General features: G+C 41.8%; 1 protein-coding gene across 5 annotated transcripts in view; it reads right to left on the reverse strand.

The window, feature by feature from the left end:
• nlgn3a (neuroligin 3a) overlaps window positions 1-20,867 on the reverse strand; it is a 191,142-nt gene that overhangs the window by 41,368 nt on the left and 128,907 nt on the right. For 4 of the 5 annotated variants that reach the window (XM_078412483.1, XM_078412481.1, XM_078412482.1 and 1 more), the window contains one exon: window positions 3,179-3,364. The exons of the other annotated variant lie outside the window; for it this stretch is intronic. In XM_078412483.1, the coding sequence (XP_078268609.1) occupies window positions 3,179-3,364 (186 nt within the window). The remainder of the gene's footprint in view (window positions 1-3,178; window positions 3,365-20,867) is intronic. 5 annotated transcript variants of the gene reach the window in all.

A 20,867-nucleotide genomic window follows, 5' to 3' on the forward strand; every position in this document is an offset into this window, starting at 1 on the left:
ACTAAAGAACAGTACCTGTGCCTGTACTTTGTTCTTGGGGGCCATTAAGACATTCCAATAATAAGTATCTTGGTGGGCAGCAGCAAATAAAAGTCTTCTATTGTTATGAGTGCGGTTCTTTAATTCGTTCATTTTTAATAAGTCAGCAATACAACTAAAAGGTCAAGCCAGCTGCATCTGCTCTTTACAGGAACGTAAAGGGGTGGGAGCTGCTTTACTTCCTCATCGTCCATCCTGGGTAGTTCTACGGAACTGGCAAAATTTGCAGCAAAGCGTCAACTACGGTACTCTGAATCACAAATTGCCACTTTTGACTGTTGTAGTTGACATACGAAAGAAAGGAACGTAGAAGAGGTCTTCTCTCCATAACTGTGAAACGTAGAAATTAGTTGGGGTTAGAAACCTGAAAGCAGTTGAGTCCTTGATCGTAGGGTTGCTGCTTTACAGCGCTTGCAGCGCCGGAGACCCGGGTTCAATCCCAAGTATGAGTGCTGTCTGTATGAGGTTTGTATACTTTCCCCGTGACCACGTGGGTTTTCTCCGAGATCTTCCTCCCACAGTCCAAAGACATACAGCTATGTAGGTTAATTGGCTTGGTGTATGTGTAAATTGTCCCTCGTGTGTGTAGGATAGTGTTAATGTGCAAGGATCGTGGTTGGTGGGGACTCAGTGGGCCCCCTCCCCTGACATCAGTCTAAAGAAGGGTCTTGACCCGAAACATCACCCATTCCTTCTCTCCTGAGACGCTGCCTGACCCGCTGAGGTACTCCAGCATTTTGTGTCTACCTTCGATTTGAACTAGCATCTGCAGTTATTTTCCTACACATCCATGTAGCTAAAAGCTTCTTAAATGCAACCATTGCATCTGTCTTCACCACCACCACTGGCAGCGCGTTTCAGGTACCCACCACTCTTTGTGTAAGAAAATCTACCCCACACATCCCCTTTGCACTTTGCAGGACATTGGAACTGCACTTCAGTGCACATATTGTTTTTCTATTGGACTGGGTTCTAGACAGAAATCTCCCCAAGGTTGAACTCCATCTTTCTCAAAGATAGCTTATCATGTCGCTGTAGACCAGTCACTATATTCCTGATCCTTGTAGGGTGTTCCCTCGTACTGTTCCTGGAATGTCTTATCTAGCGCATGCATGCTAGGGAGGCTCAGACAGACTCTGGGGTGTGTTCGAATGGAATGAACAGGCTTGGTCTTTGTTCTACAGCCTTGTGGTCAATAAAGCACATTATGAAGTTTAACTACTTGTCGTTATTAACACAACTTCATACAGTCGCCAAATACTCCAACGAGCATTCTGACTGGTTACATCAGGGGCTAGTTCAGTAACTTGGTCATTCAGGACTGAATGAGGCTACTGAAAGTGATAGATATTGCCTGGTCCATCACGTTATTAACCTCCGCATCACTGAAGAATTTACAAGAAGTGCTTCCTCAAAGAGCGAGCTGATCTCATCAAAGGCACACATTGCCCTGGTCATGCTTTCATCCTGCTGCTACCAGCAGGAAGAAGGTACAGGAGCCTGAAAACTGTGATCTCCAGATTCAAGAACATCTTTCCAGCAACCATCAGGATCTTAAACAAAACAGCACAGCCACAGCAACAACCCCACCTCAGTAACTGCCTACTATAGACTTTGCATACTTCAGTCAGTTTGTACTATTATAGTTCAGTTACCTGTTATTGCTGTATATTTATTTGTTGTGTAATTGCATTAACGTGGTATGACATGTGGATTCGGTATGTCAGAGAGGATATTGACTGGTTGCATCATGGCCTGGTTTGGCAACTTGAATGCCCAGGAGCAAAGAAGACTGCAAAAAGTTGTGAACACAGCCCAGTCCTTCACCTCCCCACCATCAAAGGGATTTTTTCCGGAATCACTGCCTCAAAAAGGCAGCCAGCATAATCAGAGACCCACACCACCCTGGCCACACACTCATTTTACCCCTGCCATCGGGAAGAAGGTACAGGAGCCTGAAAGTCCAGGTGCAGGAACAGTTTCTTCCCTACAGTCATTCGGCTACTAAACACTACAAACTCAAATAAGCTCTGAACTATATAGACTTTTATTGTTATTATTGCATATTATTATTTGTTTTTTGTGTGTACGTATGTGTGTGTGATCTATATATATATGATCTACATATATGTTTATTTGTGAGTATGTGCAAATATACACACACTGATTTTTTTCTCTCTCTCCTTTATTATATTGTTTACAGTGTACTATGTTTACATATTCTGTTGTGCTGCTGCAAGTAAGAAGTTCATTGTTCTATCTGGGACATATGACAATAAAACACTCTTGACTCTTAATGTGCCTGTAAAGCTACAGTAGGAATTTCATTTTTCCATTGCTGGTACAGATGACAATTAAACACTCTTTTGACTTGATTTTTCTGCTGGCTTCTAGATTTCTGTGAAATCTACCTTTATCCTTGCTTTCTAATGAATCTGTGTGCCACTGTATGTCTCTTTTTTTTTTCCCTAATCAGATGTGCAGCACTTTGGTCAACGTGGGTTGTTTTTAAATGTGCTATACAAATAAAATTGACTTGACTTGACTTGACTTGTATCCTTCACCAAAATGTCTCCAATCCGCCACCTAGTCTGTACACACAAGATGTGTTTCCTCTCCTCCACCATTTCTGCTCTGGATGTTGCATTCATACAACTGAAAGTCCTTTGCTGCATTTATTCTGTTTCTTATCGGCAATCCTCATCTGCTGTTTGTTGTTCAGAAGTAATCATTTTTTGCTGTGCCTGCTCATGATTAGGCACATTCCTTGCAGCTCTTCAATGAATAGTCTCACTCATCTGCACCAACTCTGTAGATTTACTCTTTACCCTTTGATGGCTGCCTAGTAACTCTTGCCATCCAAATTCCAGCTGTGTATGACTGCGTGAACATGCTTTGTGGATGGTGACATCTTGGCCCTGACTGAAAGCTTTCTGGCTGGCCAGCCTTCCAACAGCTTGCCTCCCCACACCACTGCTTTGGTGATATCTTTGTTTCCTCTCCTTCTCCATTAGCACCATTTATCTTTTCGCATTCTTTTATTTTCCTTCAAAATCTTCTTTGCTTGTCACCATACCCAACAGTAATCCTTTGCAACTGTCCCTCATTCTGGAAGTAATCAGCTGTGGAACTGACTTACCTTCTGAATGATGAGACAGGGTGAGAAGACTGACGCATGACCCTCCGATTCCAGAACCAAAGACAGTAATCCGTAAGGGATCCCCTCCAAAGAAGGCTACGTTCTCACTGATCCAGCGCAGGGCCTGGATCTGATCCAGAAGTCCATAATTGCCTTTAGCAGCTTGATCTCCAGTGCTTAGGAAACCTACAAGAACAGAAAACAATGAAGGGAGATCAGTCGTATGCATGGGGCACAGACAATATAGGCCATGCCCTGCAACACTTGGTTTACAAACAACTTATGTCAGACTCCAGAGATGCTGCCTGACCCACTGAGTTACTACAGCTTTTGTGTCTATCTTTGGTTTAAACCAGCATCTGCAGTTTTTTTTCCTGCACATCTTAGGTCATTGTTCTTTAACAATAAAGATCCTTGTAGAAACAAAGAACTGCAGATGCTGGTTAATACACAACTGGACACAAAGTGTTGGAAAAACTCAGCAGGTCAGCATCTCTGGAGAACATGGATAAGGTGACATTTTGGTACAAGACCCTTCTTCACACTACCTTCATACAATAGTACAAAGTATTAAGTGTAAATCTTTAACTGCAGTACAAGTCAATGCAAACCCGTTTCTAAGTTACATTAACATTAAACTCGTGTTGTGTAAATCTGAAACAAAGGCTTCGTCTAACTTTGATGCAAAACAGACTGAGAATCATCATTCAAGGGGTCTCTGTTTGTTTCAGGCAGCCTCAGTCACCATACAGGCTGAGTTACCACTTACATACACTTCTAGTAACAACTGTGAGAAGGAAATCACTGCACCCATGCAGATTTTAACTTTTATGAGAATGGCACTATGACTGAGGTTAGAATCACTCATTTCCTTTCGTTAAGTGCCTGAATTAAATATCCAGAGGGTGCGGCCAATAATTCTTTCAGATATATGTATCCATGTATTCTTAACCATTCAAAAGATACATGTTGCAGGTTTTTAATAATCACTGAATACATTTGGATGCATCTGTCTCGGCAAAGAATATAGAATGTACCAACAAAAGCGGACAGCCCCTCCCTGACATTGCTTACATGACAATATTTATATAAAATACAAACTGAAGAAGGCACGTTGCAGCCTTCAGCATTATATTGAAATCTATAACGTCAGATAACATGATGGCTCGGTCAATTGTCCATCTACCATCTTCCCTGTCAATCATCCGTCAGTTTGTTTCTGTTATTTTGCTATGTATTCACTGTAAGTGGAGGGCATGCCCAACCTAATTTGCCGGGTATGTCTTCCCACTTCTACATTTCACAACTCCTACATCCTTTCCTCCATGTTCTCTTGTCTATGCTCTCACTCTCAAACTGCACTCGTACACTCACAGATCAGGTAACCTCCTTTAAAGCTTATCCCTACGGTCACCCTGGTTTTACTCTATCGGAGAGTTTCTTCACTCCTTTTCCATCCTTGTAGCTTATCAAGGTTCTTCCCTCTCCTCAATTACATAGAAACATAGAATATAGAAAATAGGTGCAGGAGTAGGCCATTTGCCATTTCGAGCCAGCACCGCCATTCAAAATGATCATGACTGATCATCCAGAATCAGTACCCCGTTCCTGCTTTCTCTCCATATCCCTTGATTCTGTTAGCCCTAAGACCTATATCTAACTCTCTCTTGAATACATCCAGTGAATTGGCATCCACTGCCTTCTGTGGCAGAGAATTCCACAGATTCACAACTCTCTGGCTGAAAAAGCTTTTCCTTATCTCAGTCCTAAATGGCCTACCCCTTATTCTTAAATTTTAACAGATGGTCTTTAACTGAACTGTTAACTCTACTTGCCTTTCCAAAGATGTCACCTGATCTTCTGAATATTACAATCATTTTCTGCTTTTATTTTGTATGCGGCTCTTCTTTTGGGATAAAATAAAATCAATGATGAGACTAGGTTTGTCAGAGCCTCACAGGATGTACAATCGGTCTGGGAGAGAGCCAATTAGATTTTTGATTTCATTGTGTAGGAAGGAACTGCAGATGCTGGTTTAAACCAAAGATAGACACAAAAAGCTGGAGTAACTCAGCGGGACAGGCAGCATCCCTGGAGAGAAGGAATGGGTGACGTTTCGGGTCGAGACCCTTCCCCAATCCGAAACGTCACCCATTCCTCTTTGCAAGGCAGTCTGTGACTTTCTGACATAGACTACAATCAAGAAGGATAGGCCAAAGAACATTTTCCATGATCATTCCAAACATCAGTCCTTCAGACAGACCCTTGCAATACTCCCTGTGCACCCAAGACTCTGCAGCCTATTTCTGCTCTAACTCAATTTCCACTTTTAAAAAATCTGTAAATTCTCTACTTGTAAAACTATTTTCTGCACTCTGTTTCCTTTCTCTTTGCACCGTGTGTTGCACTTGTGTTTGGTTTCATTGTACTCATTAGCATGTATGGTATAATTTGCCTCGGTATCACACAAAACAAAGTTTTTCACTGTATCCTGATATACATAACAATAATAAACCAATACCAATGTCAATACCAATAGTCGTTGTACTGAATATTGTGGATAATGTTTTGTTTTTTTGCAACCTTGTACTGGTTACAATATTCAGTACATATTGACAAATCTCTATGTTGGGATGCAGGAGTTTTATTTTAAAATTGTTTTACGCTTCATTGCAATAATTGACAATGAGATTCCTACCTCCTTCTGCATTGACTTGAAAGTCACCTTGGGGTTTAAAAGGCTTGAGAAAAGTATTTTTTCACACCACAAACTTGTATCATCCACAATTTACCAGCTAATACCAGCTGGTAGTATCAGCTGGCAGTTTCATTTACAGTTGTTGGAAGTATTTGCTAAATCTTATTCTGCATTTGTATGCCATTTCGATGCATAGCTATATTTTATTGTCACTTTTACAATAGACAATAGACAATAGGTGCAGGAGTAGGCCATTCAGCCCTTCGAGCCAGCACCGCCATTCAATGCGATCATGGCTGATCACTCTCAATCAGTACCCCGTTCCTGCCTTCTCCCCATACCCCCTCACTCCGCTATCCTTAAGAGCTCTATCCAGCTCTCTCTTGAAAACATCCAATGAACTGGCCTCCACTGCCTTCTGAAGCAGAGAATTCCACACCTTCACCACTCTCTGACTGAAAAAGTTCTTCCTCATCTCCGTTCTAAATGGTCTACCCCTTATTCTTAAACTGTGGCCCCTTGTTCTGGACTCCCCCAACATTGGGAACATGTTTCGTGCCTCTACTGTGTCCAATCCCCTAATTATCTTATATGTTTCAATAAGATCCCCCCTCATCCTTCTAAATTCCAGTGTATACAAGCCTAGGTACAGTGAAAAGTTTTTTTGTTGCGAGCTATCCAATCAGCGAAAAGCCTACACATGATTACAATCAAGCCGTCCACAGTGTATAAATACAGAATAAAGAGTGCAACATTTATTGCAAGATAAAGTTCACTAGATTCCAATTAAGACAAGGTTATGAAGAAAATAATTCTTGCTATATCAGAGTTCGAAGGTCAGGCTCAGAAGGCATAGGGGCCTCATTGATATAGAGTGAAAAGCCAGAACATTTTTTAAAATGAATGCTCATTTCTTAATTACTGAAAGTATTTGGCTATTGCATGATGCCTCTTTTCTCTACGATAGTCTAATGATTCCCTCGTTCAATTTTCTGTACAATCTTGATGGAGGGCCTTCTTCATTATCGTGTTCACTGAACTATGAACACGACAATGAGGAAGGATGACCTTTTCATTACTTCAGCTACCCACTCGGCATGCTGTTGTTATGGATGGAGGCAGCAACAATGATTTTGCAGACTCTTACTGGGTTTACTTCAAGGCATCAACATTTTGATCTGGGCTTCTATAAGATTGAAGAATGCCAGTATTATCCTTTACATCCATTGAGGTAGTTCCTATGGCCTCTTCGTGTTTGTCCTCCCTTACTGTCTATGGGAATCTTATAGAAACATATAAAATTCTTAAGGGATTGGACAGGCTAGATGCAGGGAAAATGTTCCTGATGTTGGGGTGTCCAGAACCAGGGGTCACAGTGTAAGAATAAGATTTAAGATTTAAGAGAGAGATAGAGCTCTAGGGGCTAGTGGAATCAAAGGATATGGGGAGAAGGCAGGCACGGGTTATTGATTGTGGATGATCAGCCATGATCACAATGAATGGCAGTGCTGGCTCAAAGGGCCGAATGGCCTCCTCCTGCACCTATTTTCTATGTTTCTAATAAGGGTAGACCACTTAGGACTGAGATGAGGAACACAACTCTCTGTTTTTCACCAAGAGAGTTGTGAATCTGTGGAATTCGCTGCCACAGAAGGCAGTGGAGGCCGATTCACTTGATGTTTTCAAGAGAGAGTTAGATATAGCTCTTAGGGCTAACGGAATCAAGGGATATGGGGAGAAAGTAGGAACGAGGTACTGATTTTGGATGATCAGCCATGACCTTATGTAGTGAGGTTTATTGAGAGATAAGTATTGCCCAAGTCTCTCAGATATATTCACTTCCTTCTTCATCAAAATAATACTCAGGGTTACTTTTACCCAATTATGGAGGGAAGATGAGACCATAATTTAACTTCATCCAAAAGACTGCAGGCCGGAATTGCAGTATGCCCTAAATGCCGATGAACAGCATCAGCGGAGATTTTACTGACTAGATTCTGGAGTGGGTTCCTATCCCACAGCCCTCTGTGTCTGGTGCAGGACTAGTATTAACTGAGCTGCAAATTACACTATGGACCAATTTTTCCACGATTTAGTGAAATATACAAGTACAGGACATGGACTACGTTCTGCAGACTGAGTTGCAGTCATGCGAAGTTCATCTTACCTTTCCCTTTCTCTTCAGCACACCTCCTCCATTTATTTTATTTAAAAAATCTACCAACTGAGGACATAGATCATTTCTCTGTGATAGACACAAAATTCTGGAGTAACTCAGCGGGTCAGGCAGCATCTCTGGAGAGAAGGAATGGGTGACCCTTCGGGTCTCGACCCGAAACGTCACCCATTCCTTCTCTCCAGAGATGCTGCCTTACCCGCTGAGTTACTCCAGCATTTTGTGTCTACCTCATTTAAACCAGCATCTTCAGTTTTCTTTCCTACCTATATTTCTCAGTGATAGGCTAAGTAGAGGCTAAGAGATGTGACTGTATTCCAATGTTCTTTAAACACAGTGTTCTTTAAACACTATTAAGTGTTACTTTTGAAATTAGCTTAATTGCCACATTTTTCTCAACTACTTGGAAAAGGCAATTTCAGAACGGCCTGCAGCCATTGGCAATTATTTCCCTCTCAGTTCCCTCGGTAATCTGTTGGCTATATGTGCACAACAAGATCTTGCGAACATAAATGGGATAATTGCCAGATACTTGGCTTTAGTGATGGATATTTTGGGTAATAGATATTGCCTAGGTCACTAAGCACATTCCTGCCTGCTTTCTTTCAAAATAATGCCAAGGGATTTTTATATGCAGACGTTGGAGAGAAGATATGGATTCAATTTCATCCAAAAGACTGTCATCCCTGGTACCTCAGCACCACCTCAACGTTGAGTTTCAGTGTCAGCTTGGACTTTTCTAGTTTGTTTCTGGAGTGGGACATGAACAACATCTGCTGAATTGGCAGCTCCTGCCTCTGTAATGTACTACAAATCTGTGCAAGTCTTTAAACATTTTCTATTCAGCATAAATTTAAAATATACCAGCATTGCCATATTTGTTTTCATAACCTACTCAGAAAGGCAATTTCAGAAAGGCCTGCAGCTATTGGCAATTACATCTCCCTTAGTTCCTACAACAATCTGTCGGCATCCATGGATACCATGCAACTGAACTGAATTTTCTATTACTCATTGGAATAAAATGGAAATATTTTTGACTTTATGCCACTGTAATGGTTCTGACTCTATGCCACTGTATTCGATGAACTATGTTGACTGTCCCTTATGCATTTGTCTCGAAATTCATTTTCAATTACTTCATCAAAAATTAAACTTGGGAGAAGCAAATAATTCACAAACGATCAATTATCCTTTTTACACACCCACTCAAAGTCAAAATTAACCAATTAGCACTGGCTCAATATCCTCCTGCTCAAAGAGATCAAATCCAGACTGACCAGGAAAAAAACAAGGTGCGCATGTAAGCCCAGAAAGTTTATAATTGGTCTGAAGATATGCCGGCTTATTTTCATTTTTATTTACTACTAGACGGGTGAGCACCCGTTGGGTGCAAATCTCTGCTGCGGGCGCGACAACCCCCGTTGGGTGGAAACCTCTCCTGTGGGCCCAGCAACCTCCCGAACTGTGGAGCCGTTGCCGGGCGGGGAGTGTCCCCCCGGGGCCATAGGTGGGCGAGGGGGGACAGGCAAAAGCCACTGACCTCGGCCCTGCTTCACCTGCGGGCCACTACTGCGGGCCAGGCGTGGAGCCAAAGGCTCCCCTGCAGCTCGGCTGCGATGGGCGGCGAGCGGCAGGGAACGGCGGCGGCCCCGTTCCTTCTGCGGCACGGGCCTGGACCCGAAGCCTCTCCTGCAGCTCGGTTACGATCGGCGGGGAATAGCGGCGACAGCCATCTTGTTGGACTCTCTGCCGCCAAGCTGTAGCATGAGAGGAAGGTCAGGCCGGTCCCCCCGCTGGTTTTCCCGGGGGGCGAGTACATTTATTAAAGTTTATTGGGTAAATTGTTTTTAAAAAATAGCAAAAGTGGATTTATTCAGACCGCGTGGGAATGGTGAGTAGGGTGGGCCTAAAATTGTCGCGCAATCGTGTACCGTTTTTTTCTGGATGAAAACCGCACAAAGAAACATATAGGGAACAAACATACTGCACAAACAAACGGGGGAACAAACATACAGGAAGTGCGGAACAAACAAGATGAAAGTTTTAGTAATATATAGATTTTGCTTCTTAAATGTAATTTGATGAGATTCTTAACAATGCAACTGAATACAATGCACTGCCTAAAAAAGAGGTCAAACTGAAGAAGGGACTCGACCCGAAGCATTACCCATTCCTTCTCTCCAGAGGTGCTGCCTGTCCCACTGAGTTACTCCAACTTTTTCTGCTATCTTCAATCTATTTCACCCACGGTTTCAAAATTTTATTTCATTGACTCCATAGACTCCATTTACTGAATTAGTCTAAAAGATGAATTTTGCCCATTGTAGGCTAGACAATGTTTTGAAAGAAAGAAGAAAATAGGAATGTGCATGCATAAGAGTTCAAGAATCCATCTTCTGTCTATGTTGCGCTCCCCTGTTTAAGGAATGTGACAACATTATTTCTGTTATTGGAGACATCATAGATACATAGATACAAAGACAATAGGTGCAGTAGGCCATTCGGCCCTTCGATCCGGCACCGCCATTCAATGAGATCATGACTGATCATCCGCAATCAGTACCCCGTTCCTGCCTTCTCCCCATATCCCTTGATTCCGCTCGCTCTAAGAGCTCTATCTAACTCTCTTTTGAATGCATCCAGTGAATCGGCCTTCATTGCCTTCTGAGGCAGAGAATTCCACAAATTCACAACTCTCTGTGTGAAAAAGTTTTTCCTCATTTCAGTTCTAAATGGCCTACCTCTTATTCTTAAACTGTGGCCCCTGGTTCTGGATTCCCCCTACATCGGGAACATGTTTCCTGCATCTAGCGTGTCCAATCCCTTAATAATTGTATATGTTTCTATAAGGTCCCTTCTCATCCTTCTAAATTCAATGAATACAAGCCCAGTCGCTCCATTTTTTCATCATATCACAGTCCCGCCATCCCGGGAATTAACCTCGTGAAACTACGCTACACTCCCTCAATAGCAAGAATGTCCTTCTTCAAATTAAGAGACCAAAACTGCACACAGTACTCCAGGTGCGGTCTCACTGGAGCCCTGTACAACTGCAGAAGGACCTCTTTGCTCCTATACTCAACTCTCGTTATGAATGTCTACATGCCATTAGCTTTCTTCACTGTCTGTAGGTAGTAGTTAGTGACTGATAATGTATTCGCAACCATGATAGCGATGTCCAAAACTTATAATGCAGAAAAGCAGTATTTTGGACCTCATATCATAGAATAATTAAACAATCTTCAGTTTTAAACATTCTGTAATGGGTAAATCTCAGAGACAAATCTATCAAGGGAAAAACACAAGAATTAAATGATGATCTTTCAGATTAATGGAAGTGCATGCCCGGTGTGCTGTGTGTATGAATTTCATCTGGGCAAAGTAAGAAAGACACTGATAGCTATGATCAATGTCAGTCTCCATTGGCTGGATCCAATGCATTTGACTTGTATAACAATGCATTCAATTAAGCCAAGTGCATCCTCTTCAGATATTTGGATGCACACATACATTTATTTGATGAGAATTTCAAAGGAGGTCTTGAAGAGAATTTCAAATGATGCATTAAACAAACACTTTCCATTCCCTCAGAAGCCCAGATTTATTTTTCTGAAGTTCAGGAAAGACATGAGAATGAGTGCCACATGCAAGACCTTCTCACTTCACCATGTAAGGGTTTCTATCTGCTGAATCCAATAAATTTGTTACTTCCTTGGGCACCTTGCCAGAATCTGTATGAAGTATCATTATAATTGACCAAAAACCATTACATGCTGTGACAGTCAATTTGAAATATTATCATAATTTGGATATATCCAAAATTCCCAGCTCAATAAAAGCCATATTTGTTTATGCTCATTGCAAACTGTAGTGATGGATCAAAAGTGGATTACTTAGAAATCTTGGGTCCCGAGAGAAACACATGCCATTAATACCTGCACAATATTACAGCAAACATAAAGTGAAATTATTTTCCAAGTTCTGTAAAAGGCATTGAGAGGTGCTTATAAAAGGGATGGACTTTCTCCTAATAGAATCACTGAAAATCTATGATTATTAAACATGCTTTCTAAGTCCACTAATATCATCAACAACAAAAAAATCTATTGATGTCAACCATGAAAATTTTAATTCATCAGCAACATCTGTTTCTTAGGTAAATCTCAGGACTGTGAAGCAAAGCTTCCTGAATTCATTTTTACATGAAAAAAAAGACATAAAGAGCTGGATTAACTCAGCTGTTAAGCAGCATCTCTGGAGAACATGGATAAGTGACGTTTCAGGTCAGGACCCTTCTTCAGACTTTTAAATGTCCTGACTCAATTTTCAATCTGTTTCTTTGCAGAGGATATAACTTGTCTATATCTGGCTGAAACATCTTGCTGCAATGGCTAGATTGGGCACTTACAACACACTTCATCCATTTGGCTGATGATCTTGCATTGACTGGCATTTTTGAATACAACACTTCATGACAGAAAACCAGAAAGAGTACAGCCAATGGCTAATTGTGTGAACAACACATTTCATTATTTGTGGTGGTAATTGCTGAATGCAGCCGCAGTATATTACCAGCATCTTTTCATTGCCTAGATTATGTTATGAACTATATTTCCACATAACAAAATATAATTAAACTTACCGCTATGTGGGTGGATCCAGCTCAGTCATTATCTCAGTAAATGATCCTTCCTGGTCAGTGACTTGGTTGACAATCCTTTTTATTTGTATTTTTTCTTGCTCGCCAAAAATAATTTGTCAGCTTGAATCTTTCCAAATCTTACATTTTGCTAAATTATCTTTTGTAGCTCTGTTGCAAATCACTGGCGTAGCAGAGGGGTGCAAGTCTAAAGATTTTTCATTAACAGATGACACATCACTCAGGAATCTCCCGCTGCCCTCCCCCCCCCCCCCCCCCCCACCCTCCCATGTACACACACACACACACACACACACACACATTGCATGCATTTCATTCACAGCAGATTTCGCTAGCATCATCTCGACAAAATTATCACCATCGCAAAACTGCACAAAGCACTTCGCCTGGAGTCTATGCCTGACCATTTGACATTAATGAAACATTAGATGCAAATTGTGCACTGCTACGTTTACCCACTATTGACTAAAACTGACATCTCAATTGAGATATTGATTGTATCATCTCTGTCTTAAGTAAAGAGATGGACAGAGATCACTGCTGTTTGGTTAACCACAATATTTTTGATCAGAGATTTGATCTTCCGGCTCATTTTCTTCAGACTGTTGAAGGCTGTAATAATTCACTGAAGGCAATTGAGAATTTCATCACCGCTGTCTGCCTTCGCTGATGGCATATACGCTCTCAATAATGGGAAATGCTCCACATTTTCCAATGTCTCCTTGTGGTCCTTCACTATCAGGGGTTGGGGGTAGGAGGTGTAATGCAGTGGAGGCAGATTGGTAGATGATGTTTGTGTTATGGATGCTTAGTGGAAGGTCCATTATTTATTATACCTCAGTAAATAAGTTATTGATATCCTAAAGCATCGCCTCTGATTCTGCACCTCAGCACATGGCAGTTTGATGATTAAGAATGCAGTAATCTGGAGTGGAGGTGATGAAGGTTAAACAGTTTCTCATTACTCTTATTAGTTCCATCCATCAGGAAGCTTGTTTCAGGTGAGGTGCAGTGCTGTAGTGAGAAAACCTGAGGGTAATATTGAAATGATGATGTGGGCTTGGTTGATACCAGTCTGCACTGAAATTGGGTTTGTTGTAGACACACTGTAAGGTTGATAGCTTGTAGCAGACATAGGATGGCAATGAATTCCTAGCAGCCAAATTTGAGCAGGGTACCCCATAATCCATCTTGATTTGCTGAATGAAAGGCTTTTGCAAGGTCATAAACAGCCATACGCAGTGGCTGATTTGGCTTCCTATATTTCTCTAAGTCATCACATGAAGACTGGGTCCAGTATGCCTCGAGATGGATGGAATACGCACCGAAGACCCTTACAATGGCTTTCTCTGTGATCAGGGCAACCCTCAGTAATTATCCCAATCAGATTTGTCTGTTTTCCAGAAGATGTCATAAATACAGAGTCTCTGAGAGCCTCTGGCATGTCCTCTTCTTCCCAGATAGGGATGTTGAGGCTGCGAATTTGTGTCCAAAATTGCGATTCGGCTAGTTTTAGAACTTCCGCAGGATACTGTCTGCTCCCGATGCCTTACTGTTTAGTGGTTAATATATAGCATTTTCAAGAATGAAGACCAGGATGCATGGATCTTTTGCTGCGGAATGACATCAGGGCAACTTGTGGCACAGATAGACTCACAGATGCAAAGTTCCTTTAAGTGCCTCTTTCAGTGAATTCTGACCACTCTATCTTTCAGAAGATCTCCTCCATTCACGCATCCTAGATACATGGGGTCTCTGCAATTTGAGCAATGGATGGTTCTGGCAGTACTGAAGAATCCTCCCATTTCATGGTTAATAGTGAGCTTGTGTACCTGCACTTTTTTTCCGTCCACCATCTCTCCTTGGGGTCACAGATGTTCTATTGGACCTCAGACTTCAGCTGTGGATCTGCTGCTTTACCCTTGAAGCATGGTGGAGTTTCCAAGTGAAGAATATATCTTATTCTCCAATTAATTAGTTTCTGGATCTCCTGGTGATTCTCAAACCGCCCTATATGTTTTCTGACAGCAAAGCCAAAAAATCTCTCTATGGCTGCTAATTATGTTGGATTCAGAGCAGCCCAGATGGTGTGAACACTGTGGCTCCTGGGAGTTGAGAGGTTGTCTGTGACGTGCTGTATGAAAATAAATCATCTTTGGAAATCTTGAGACATTTAACATTGATTTTCTTCTGGCGGCACTTCTGACTCACGATTATTTTGCGCCCAGTTAGGCAGAGAGATTAGTCAGTGGTCAGTTCCGCAGCGTTACTACCTGTAATGTCATGATTAATGCAAACAACCTACTCTTGCTCGGACAATGACATAATGTATGGGTGCCTGTGCCTGAGTTGGGGTGTTGCCTTGAGTTGCTTGTCTCTCTGATGAACAGGTGTTATAATGACAAGATAATATTCTAAGCTGAAGAAGGGTCTCGACCCGAAACATCACCCATTCCTTCTCTCCAGTGATGCTGCCTGCCCCGCTGAGTTACTCCAGCATTTAGTGTCTAATATTCCAAAACATTTTGTCGGTAGATCTCTGTTGGAATTAGTTTTCCCATTTGCCAATCATTCCTTTCTGAGGGTTACGCTGATTCTGACCCTGGGATTGAAAATCATTGCAAGGATGTTTGCCCCCTTTTGGTACCTAGGGCATTTTTTTTCCAAGTTTGGAGTAGAATCTTTCCTTAGCCTTATTTGTAGTTTCCAGGGTTTTGGTGTACAAGCTGATGATTGTGGTGTGCTGGTCCCATGTTAGAATGAGGAGAGTTGTTAACTTGCAGGTGAGTTTGCCCTTCTTCAAGATCAAGAGACTTGAAATTGGCATGGCATACCATTGGCATGCAAGCATTCCCTATGGTGTGACAGTATCCTAGTACTACCAAGCAGCAATAAATCCCAGAAATGCTTTAAGAATGCCATCAAACCCACAAAGAAATAAAGGTTAAAATCTTTACCAACCCATATGAATGTTTGGCTCTAGACGATTTAACCAGGACCATTTTTGAAAGCACCAAAAACTTAGAGTCTCTCCAGTCATTGTATGGGGAGCTCAACCACACATTGCAGAAGAAGCATGAGTCATCGATCACCTCTGAACATACAGAATTGTGTTAGAAGCAAATCATCCACAATCCCAAAGATCTGCTGAAGAAGAAGTCTAACATTAAACAAGAACAGAGTTTATGTTCTGCACAGGAACAGAGTAATGATGCACCACTATTCCTCAGATCCTAATTAAATGTTTATCTGTTATTAATTGGTGAGATCCTAATTAAATGTTTATCTGATATTAATTGGTGAACTGCAAGAGGAAGCTATGAGGCTTCAGGGTGACTTGGATAGATTGCATGAGTGGGCAGATGCATGGCAGATGCAGTATAATGTGGATAAATGTGAGGTTATCCACTTTGGTGGCAAGAACAAGAAGGCAGATTATTATCTGAATGGTCTCAGATTAGGAAAAGGGGAGGTGCAATGAGATTTGGATGTCCTTGTACATCAGTCTTTGAAAGTAAGCATGCAGGTAAAGCAGGCAGTGAAGAAAACAAATGGCATGTTGGCCTTCATTGTGGGAGGATTTGAGTATGGGAGCAAGAAGGTCCTACTGCAGTTGTACAGTGCCCTGGTGAGACCACACCTGGAGTATTATGTGCAGTTTTGGTCTCCTAATTTGAGGAAGGACATTCTTGCTATTGAGGGAATGCAGCGTAGGTTCACCAGGTTAATTCTTGGGATGGTGGGACTGACATGTGATGAAAGAATGGATTGACTAGGCTTTCATTCACTGAAATTTAGAAGGATGAGAGGGGATCTTATGGAAACATATAAAGTTCTTAAGGGATTGGACAGGCTAGATGCAGGAAACATGTTCCCGATTTTCGGGTCACAGTGTAAGGATCAGGGGGGTAGGCTATTTATGACTGAGGTGAGGAAAAACTTTTTCACCCAGAGAGTTGTGAATCTGTGGAATTCTCTGCCACAGAAGGCAGTAGAGGCCAATTCACTGGATGTTTTCAAGAGAGAGTTAAATATAGCTCAGGGCTAACGGAATCAAGGGATATGGGGAGAAAGCAGGAACAAGGTATGGATTTTGGATGATCAGCCATGATCATATTGAATGGCAGTGCTGGCTCGAAGGGCCAGAATGGGGAAGAAAAATCACATAACATGTTCACTTGGTTTTATATACAGTATAAAGATTTAACATAAACCATCATTGGTGCTACAATGGAACACAAAGTAACAATATGGATGAAATAAAATTGGCCTAACTTGGAAAGAATGCATATTGCAGTTTAACAAAACATTTGCAGTGCATGTTTGGGGCATAAGAGCATAATATGGATCAGCAAATGAGTATCTTAATGCATTCAGCATAAAAAAACATTTAAACATTCCCTATTGCAAGAGTGTGTTCAGCAGGTTTTGGCATTACGGTCACATCAAAGAATATCACAAGACATAAGCACAACCAAAAGAGCTAGACCACATTGTGCCCCTTAGTCTGGTCTTTGGTACTGAGTTCAAATAATATTAACCACACAAATCAGAACTAAAGAAGCTCATGAAATATGCTTAAAGCGACATCACAAATGCAATTCGTTTTCAGGGTACTTTCTCTTTCCGCCACTTCCCAAACGCTGCTAGACTGGTAACAAAACTCACCAATGTACATAAATGAATAATTGCACAGCTGCCAAGAATTTCAAAATGTAATCTCAGGATTCATGCTACCACTACATTGTTGCAGTCTGTTTAAGATGTGATACTGACCCTGAAATTGAAGTGCACGCTATCGATTCACAAAGAGCCAGCTAATAATCTGTGCAATACATCCCGTGTAGACATCAAGATTCAGGAGACAAAACTAATCTTGTCATGCTCCATTTTACCAGGCCCTGAATTATAATTCAAGGAGAAGCATTCTAATTTTCCATTCCACAGCTGATGTCCAGCATCGAAGTGAAAGGATTTATGACAATTTTCTTTCATTTATACATTTCTTTATGGCTAATGCACAGCGTTGCCTTTCTGTGATGATGGGATTAATTCTAACACTCTCCACGACAGTAGAGCAGTGCTGTGGATGTTCACATTTGTGTGGGTAAACAACCTATTGCTTCCTCTCTGGGAAATGAATAGTGAACAGTGTATATTGTACCCTTGAACACTCCCATCCAGTTGCCAGATGTGCTGGGTTAATAGTCATTCGTCCAAGTAGATTTTGTGCTGTCATTTCCGTTCATTAGTGCTCACACAGAGACTCCAAAGAAAAACTATTAATCCTCTCTATTTACCACAATAACACCGCTTCGTCTAAATCAGCCCACATTTGGTCCAACAAGGGAAATCATTTTTTGTTTCATTCATGGTTTAGGGAAACATTTCACGCTCAGGATTTTAAAAATGAATAATTAGCTGCTGTTTTTCAAATGAATGAATGAATGAATGAATGAATGAATGAATAAGTTTATTGGCCAAGTATGCATATACAAGGAATGTGCCTTGGTGCTCCGCTCACAAATGACAACACAAACATAAGCATAACCACATCAAAACAATAAGGATACAACATTACGGTCTAAACATGTGGGTTTAAATAAACCAGAACAAAAAAGAGACTACAGACTTTGGTTATTGAGTAGAACTATCACTCGTGGAAAAAAGCTGTTTTTATGTCTGGCTGTGGCTGCTTTGACAGTCCGGAGTCGCCTTCCAGAGGGAAGTGCTTCGAAGAGTATGTGGCCAGGGTGAGAGGGGTCAGAGATGATCTTGCCCGCTCGCTTCCTGGCCCTTGCAGTGTACAGTTCGTCAATGGGGGGAAGGTTACAGCCAACAACCTTCTCAGCTGTGCGAACGATCTGTTGCAGCCTCCGGATGTCGTGCTTGGTGGCTGAGCCAAACCAGACCATGATGGAGAAGGTGACGACGGACTCAATGATAGCAGTATAGAATTGGACCATCATTGCCTGTGGCAAATACGTGTTCTATTCTTTTTATTAAATTCTTATTTTCTCCCAAAGTCTATGACTATGGGTACAGTTTAATATGGAACTGGAACTCCACAAAAAAATGTTGCCCAAAATTCAATCACAGAAAACTGATTCTGCTTTTTTCAGTTTGCCTATGCAGTCTGATTCTCATTAGCCTTCAGAAAGCACAGGGAAAGATGAATTCCCACTCTATTTCCTGTGCATCACAGACCAAGCACAAGACTCAAGCTATTTCTAAATCATTATCAAATTATCAAATATCACTCATTTATTCCCGAGCTGTCTCCCTCCAATTTATTTTATTTCAATTAAAACAGTCTAAACACTTATTAGCTTATTCATCAGCATATTCATTCAAACCCATGTATATGCTCCATTTCATGTCATTTCCTTAATCATACTATGCATAAACAAACATAATAATTTAGTTTAGTTTAGTTTAGAGAAACAGAGCTGAAACAGGCCAGTCGGCCCACCGAGTCTGTGCCGACCAGCGATCCCCATACACTAGCACCATCCTACACACTAGGGACAATTTACAATTTTTACCAAATCCAATTAACCTACAAATCTGTGTGTCTTTGGAGTGTGGGAGGAAACCGGAGCACCTCGGGAAACCCCATGGGGTCACGGGGAGAATGTACAAACTCCGTACAGACAGCACCCGTAGTCAGTATCGAACACGGGTCTCTGGCGCAGTAAGGCTGCAACTCTACGGCTGCGCCAGCGTGCCTTGTTTTAAAATATTTGAATCCACTTCATTGGTGGCCCTTGTTTCTCCTGTTATCACAAACTGCGTAATCTGAGTGAAAGTGAGCCTGGCGACAATGCATCAGAGGTGGAATAAAAAATGAGGGCTGCTGAATGAACTCAGCAGATCAGGCAGCATCCGTGGAGGAAAATAGATGGTGGATGGTTCTGGTCAAGACCCTTCATCCAGGTGCAAAGACTCTGTCCCCATTAGGGGTGGGAGTTGGCTATTGTGATCAGAGCCTGGGAAATAGTGATCAGAGCATGGAGGAATTTCAGTAATAGTTTGAGGGTGAGGACTGCACGTCCAAAACCAAAGTCTTCAACTTCAATAAAGTCAATTAAAATGGTATGAAGATGGAGTCACCTGGAATGGACTAGTAAATAAGCGAAGAAATCGGTCAGTAGATGAGCAGTGGCATATATTTAACCAGCTTGTTCCTAATGTGTAACAGAAATTGATTCCAACTGGAAAGAGAAATAAAAGAAACCAACCATGGTTAACAAAAGAGGTTAAGGATAGTGTTATATCAAAGATAGGGCATACAAAGTAGCAAAGGTGACTGGTGAACCAGAAGATTAGGAATTTTTCGAGAACCTGCAAAAGCTCATAAGAAAAAAGGAAAATGTTTTGAAGCGAAAACTTGCATGTAAATAAATAGCTAAAGCTTCAGGAGAGAAAGGGGCTAAGGTTAGTGTGGATCTGCTAGAGAATGGAACTTGGGAATTAATATCACACAGCAAGGTTGAAATTGGTACATTAAACCAGTGTGATGCAGGGATGACGTCTTGTGGACAATGACAACATCAACACACTCATAGTCGGCCGAGCTCACGTGAGAAAGTTTGTTTACATTAATGGACGATGGTGAGGAGAAGGTCTGAACCATGTGGGGTATAGTGCCCTGTCGTCTGTGGACAAGTGAGGAGACTGACGGTCTTGGGCTTCTCCCGCCAGCTCAGTCTTGCTCCAAGTGGAGGCACTGGCAGTCTCGAGCTTGACCAGGCACCACAGCAAAGGGAAGCACAGTTAGTGGGGAGGCACCCCACGTTGTCCAAGGATGGCTGGAACTGCCTTGGTTTTAAGGAGTAGGTTTGATGACGTGCAGATGAGTTGGTCCAATCATGGCTGTTGCTCCTCTGGCTGTCGCCTCAGCTCAGTCTGGAGCACTGTCCAAGTTGCCTGCGAATTCCTGCAGGCAGGTGCTGTCCGTGGTGCTGGTCTTTAGGTCCTCCTGGCCTGTCTGCCATTAACGGGGATTGGAGCGGGGTATAGGGACCATATGTTGTCACACCAATTATTTGCATTGCTTTTCATTGGGAAGGACACTCCCAATATCCCAATGATAATAGTTTGGCTAATTTCAAATAACATGTAAAAATCCTAATCATGAGGGGCAAGGTAT

Source organism: Rhinoraja longicauda, chromosome 15 (genome assembly GCF_053455715.1).
Source record: "Rhinoraja longicauda isolate Sanriku21f chromosome 15, sRhiLon1.1, whole genome shotgun sequence".
Classification (NCBI taxonomy): Eukaryota; Metazoa; Chordata; class Chondrichthyes; order Rajiformes; family Arhynchobatidae; genus Rhinoraja; species Rhinoraja longicauda.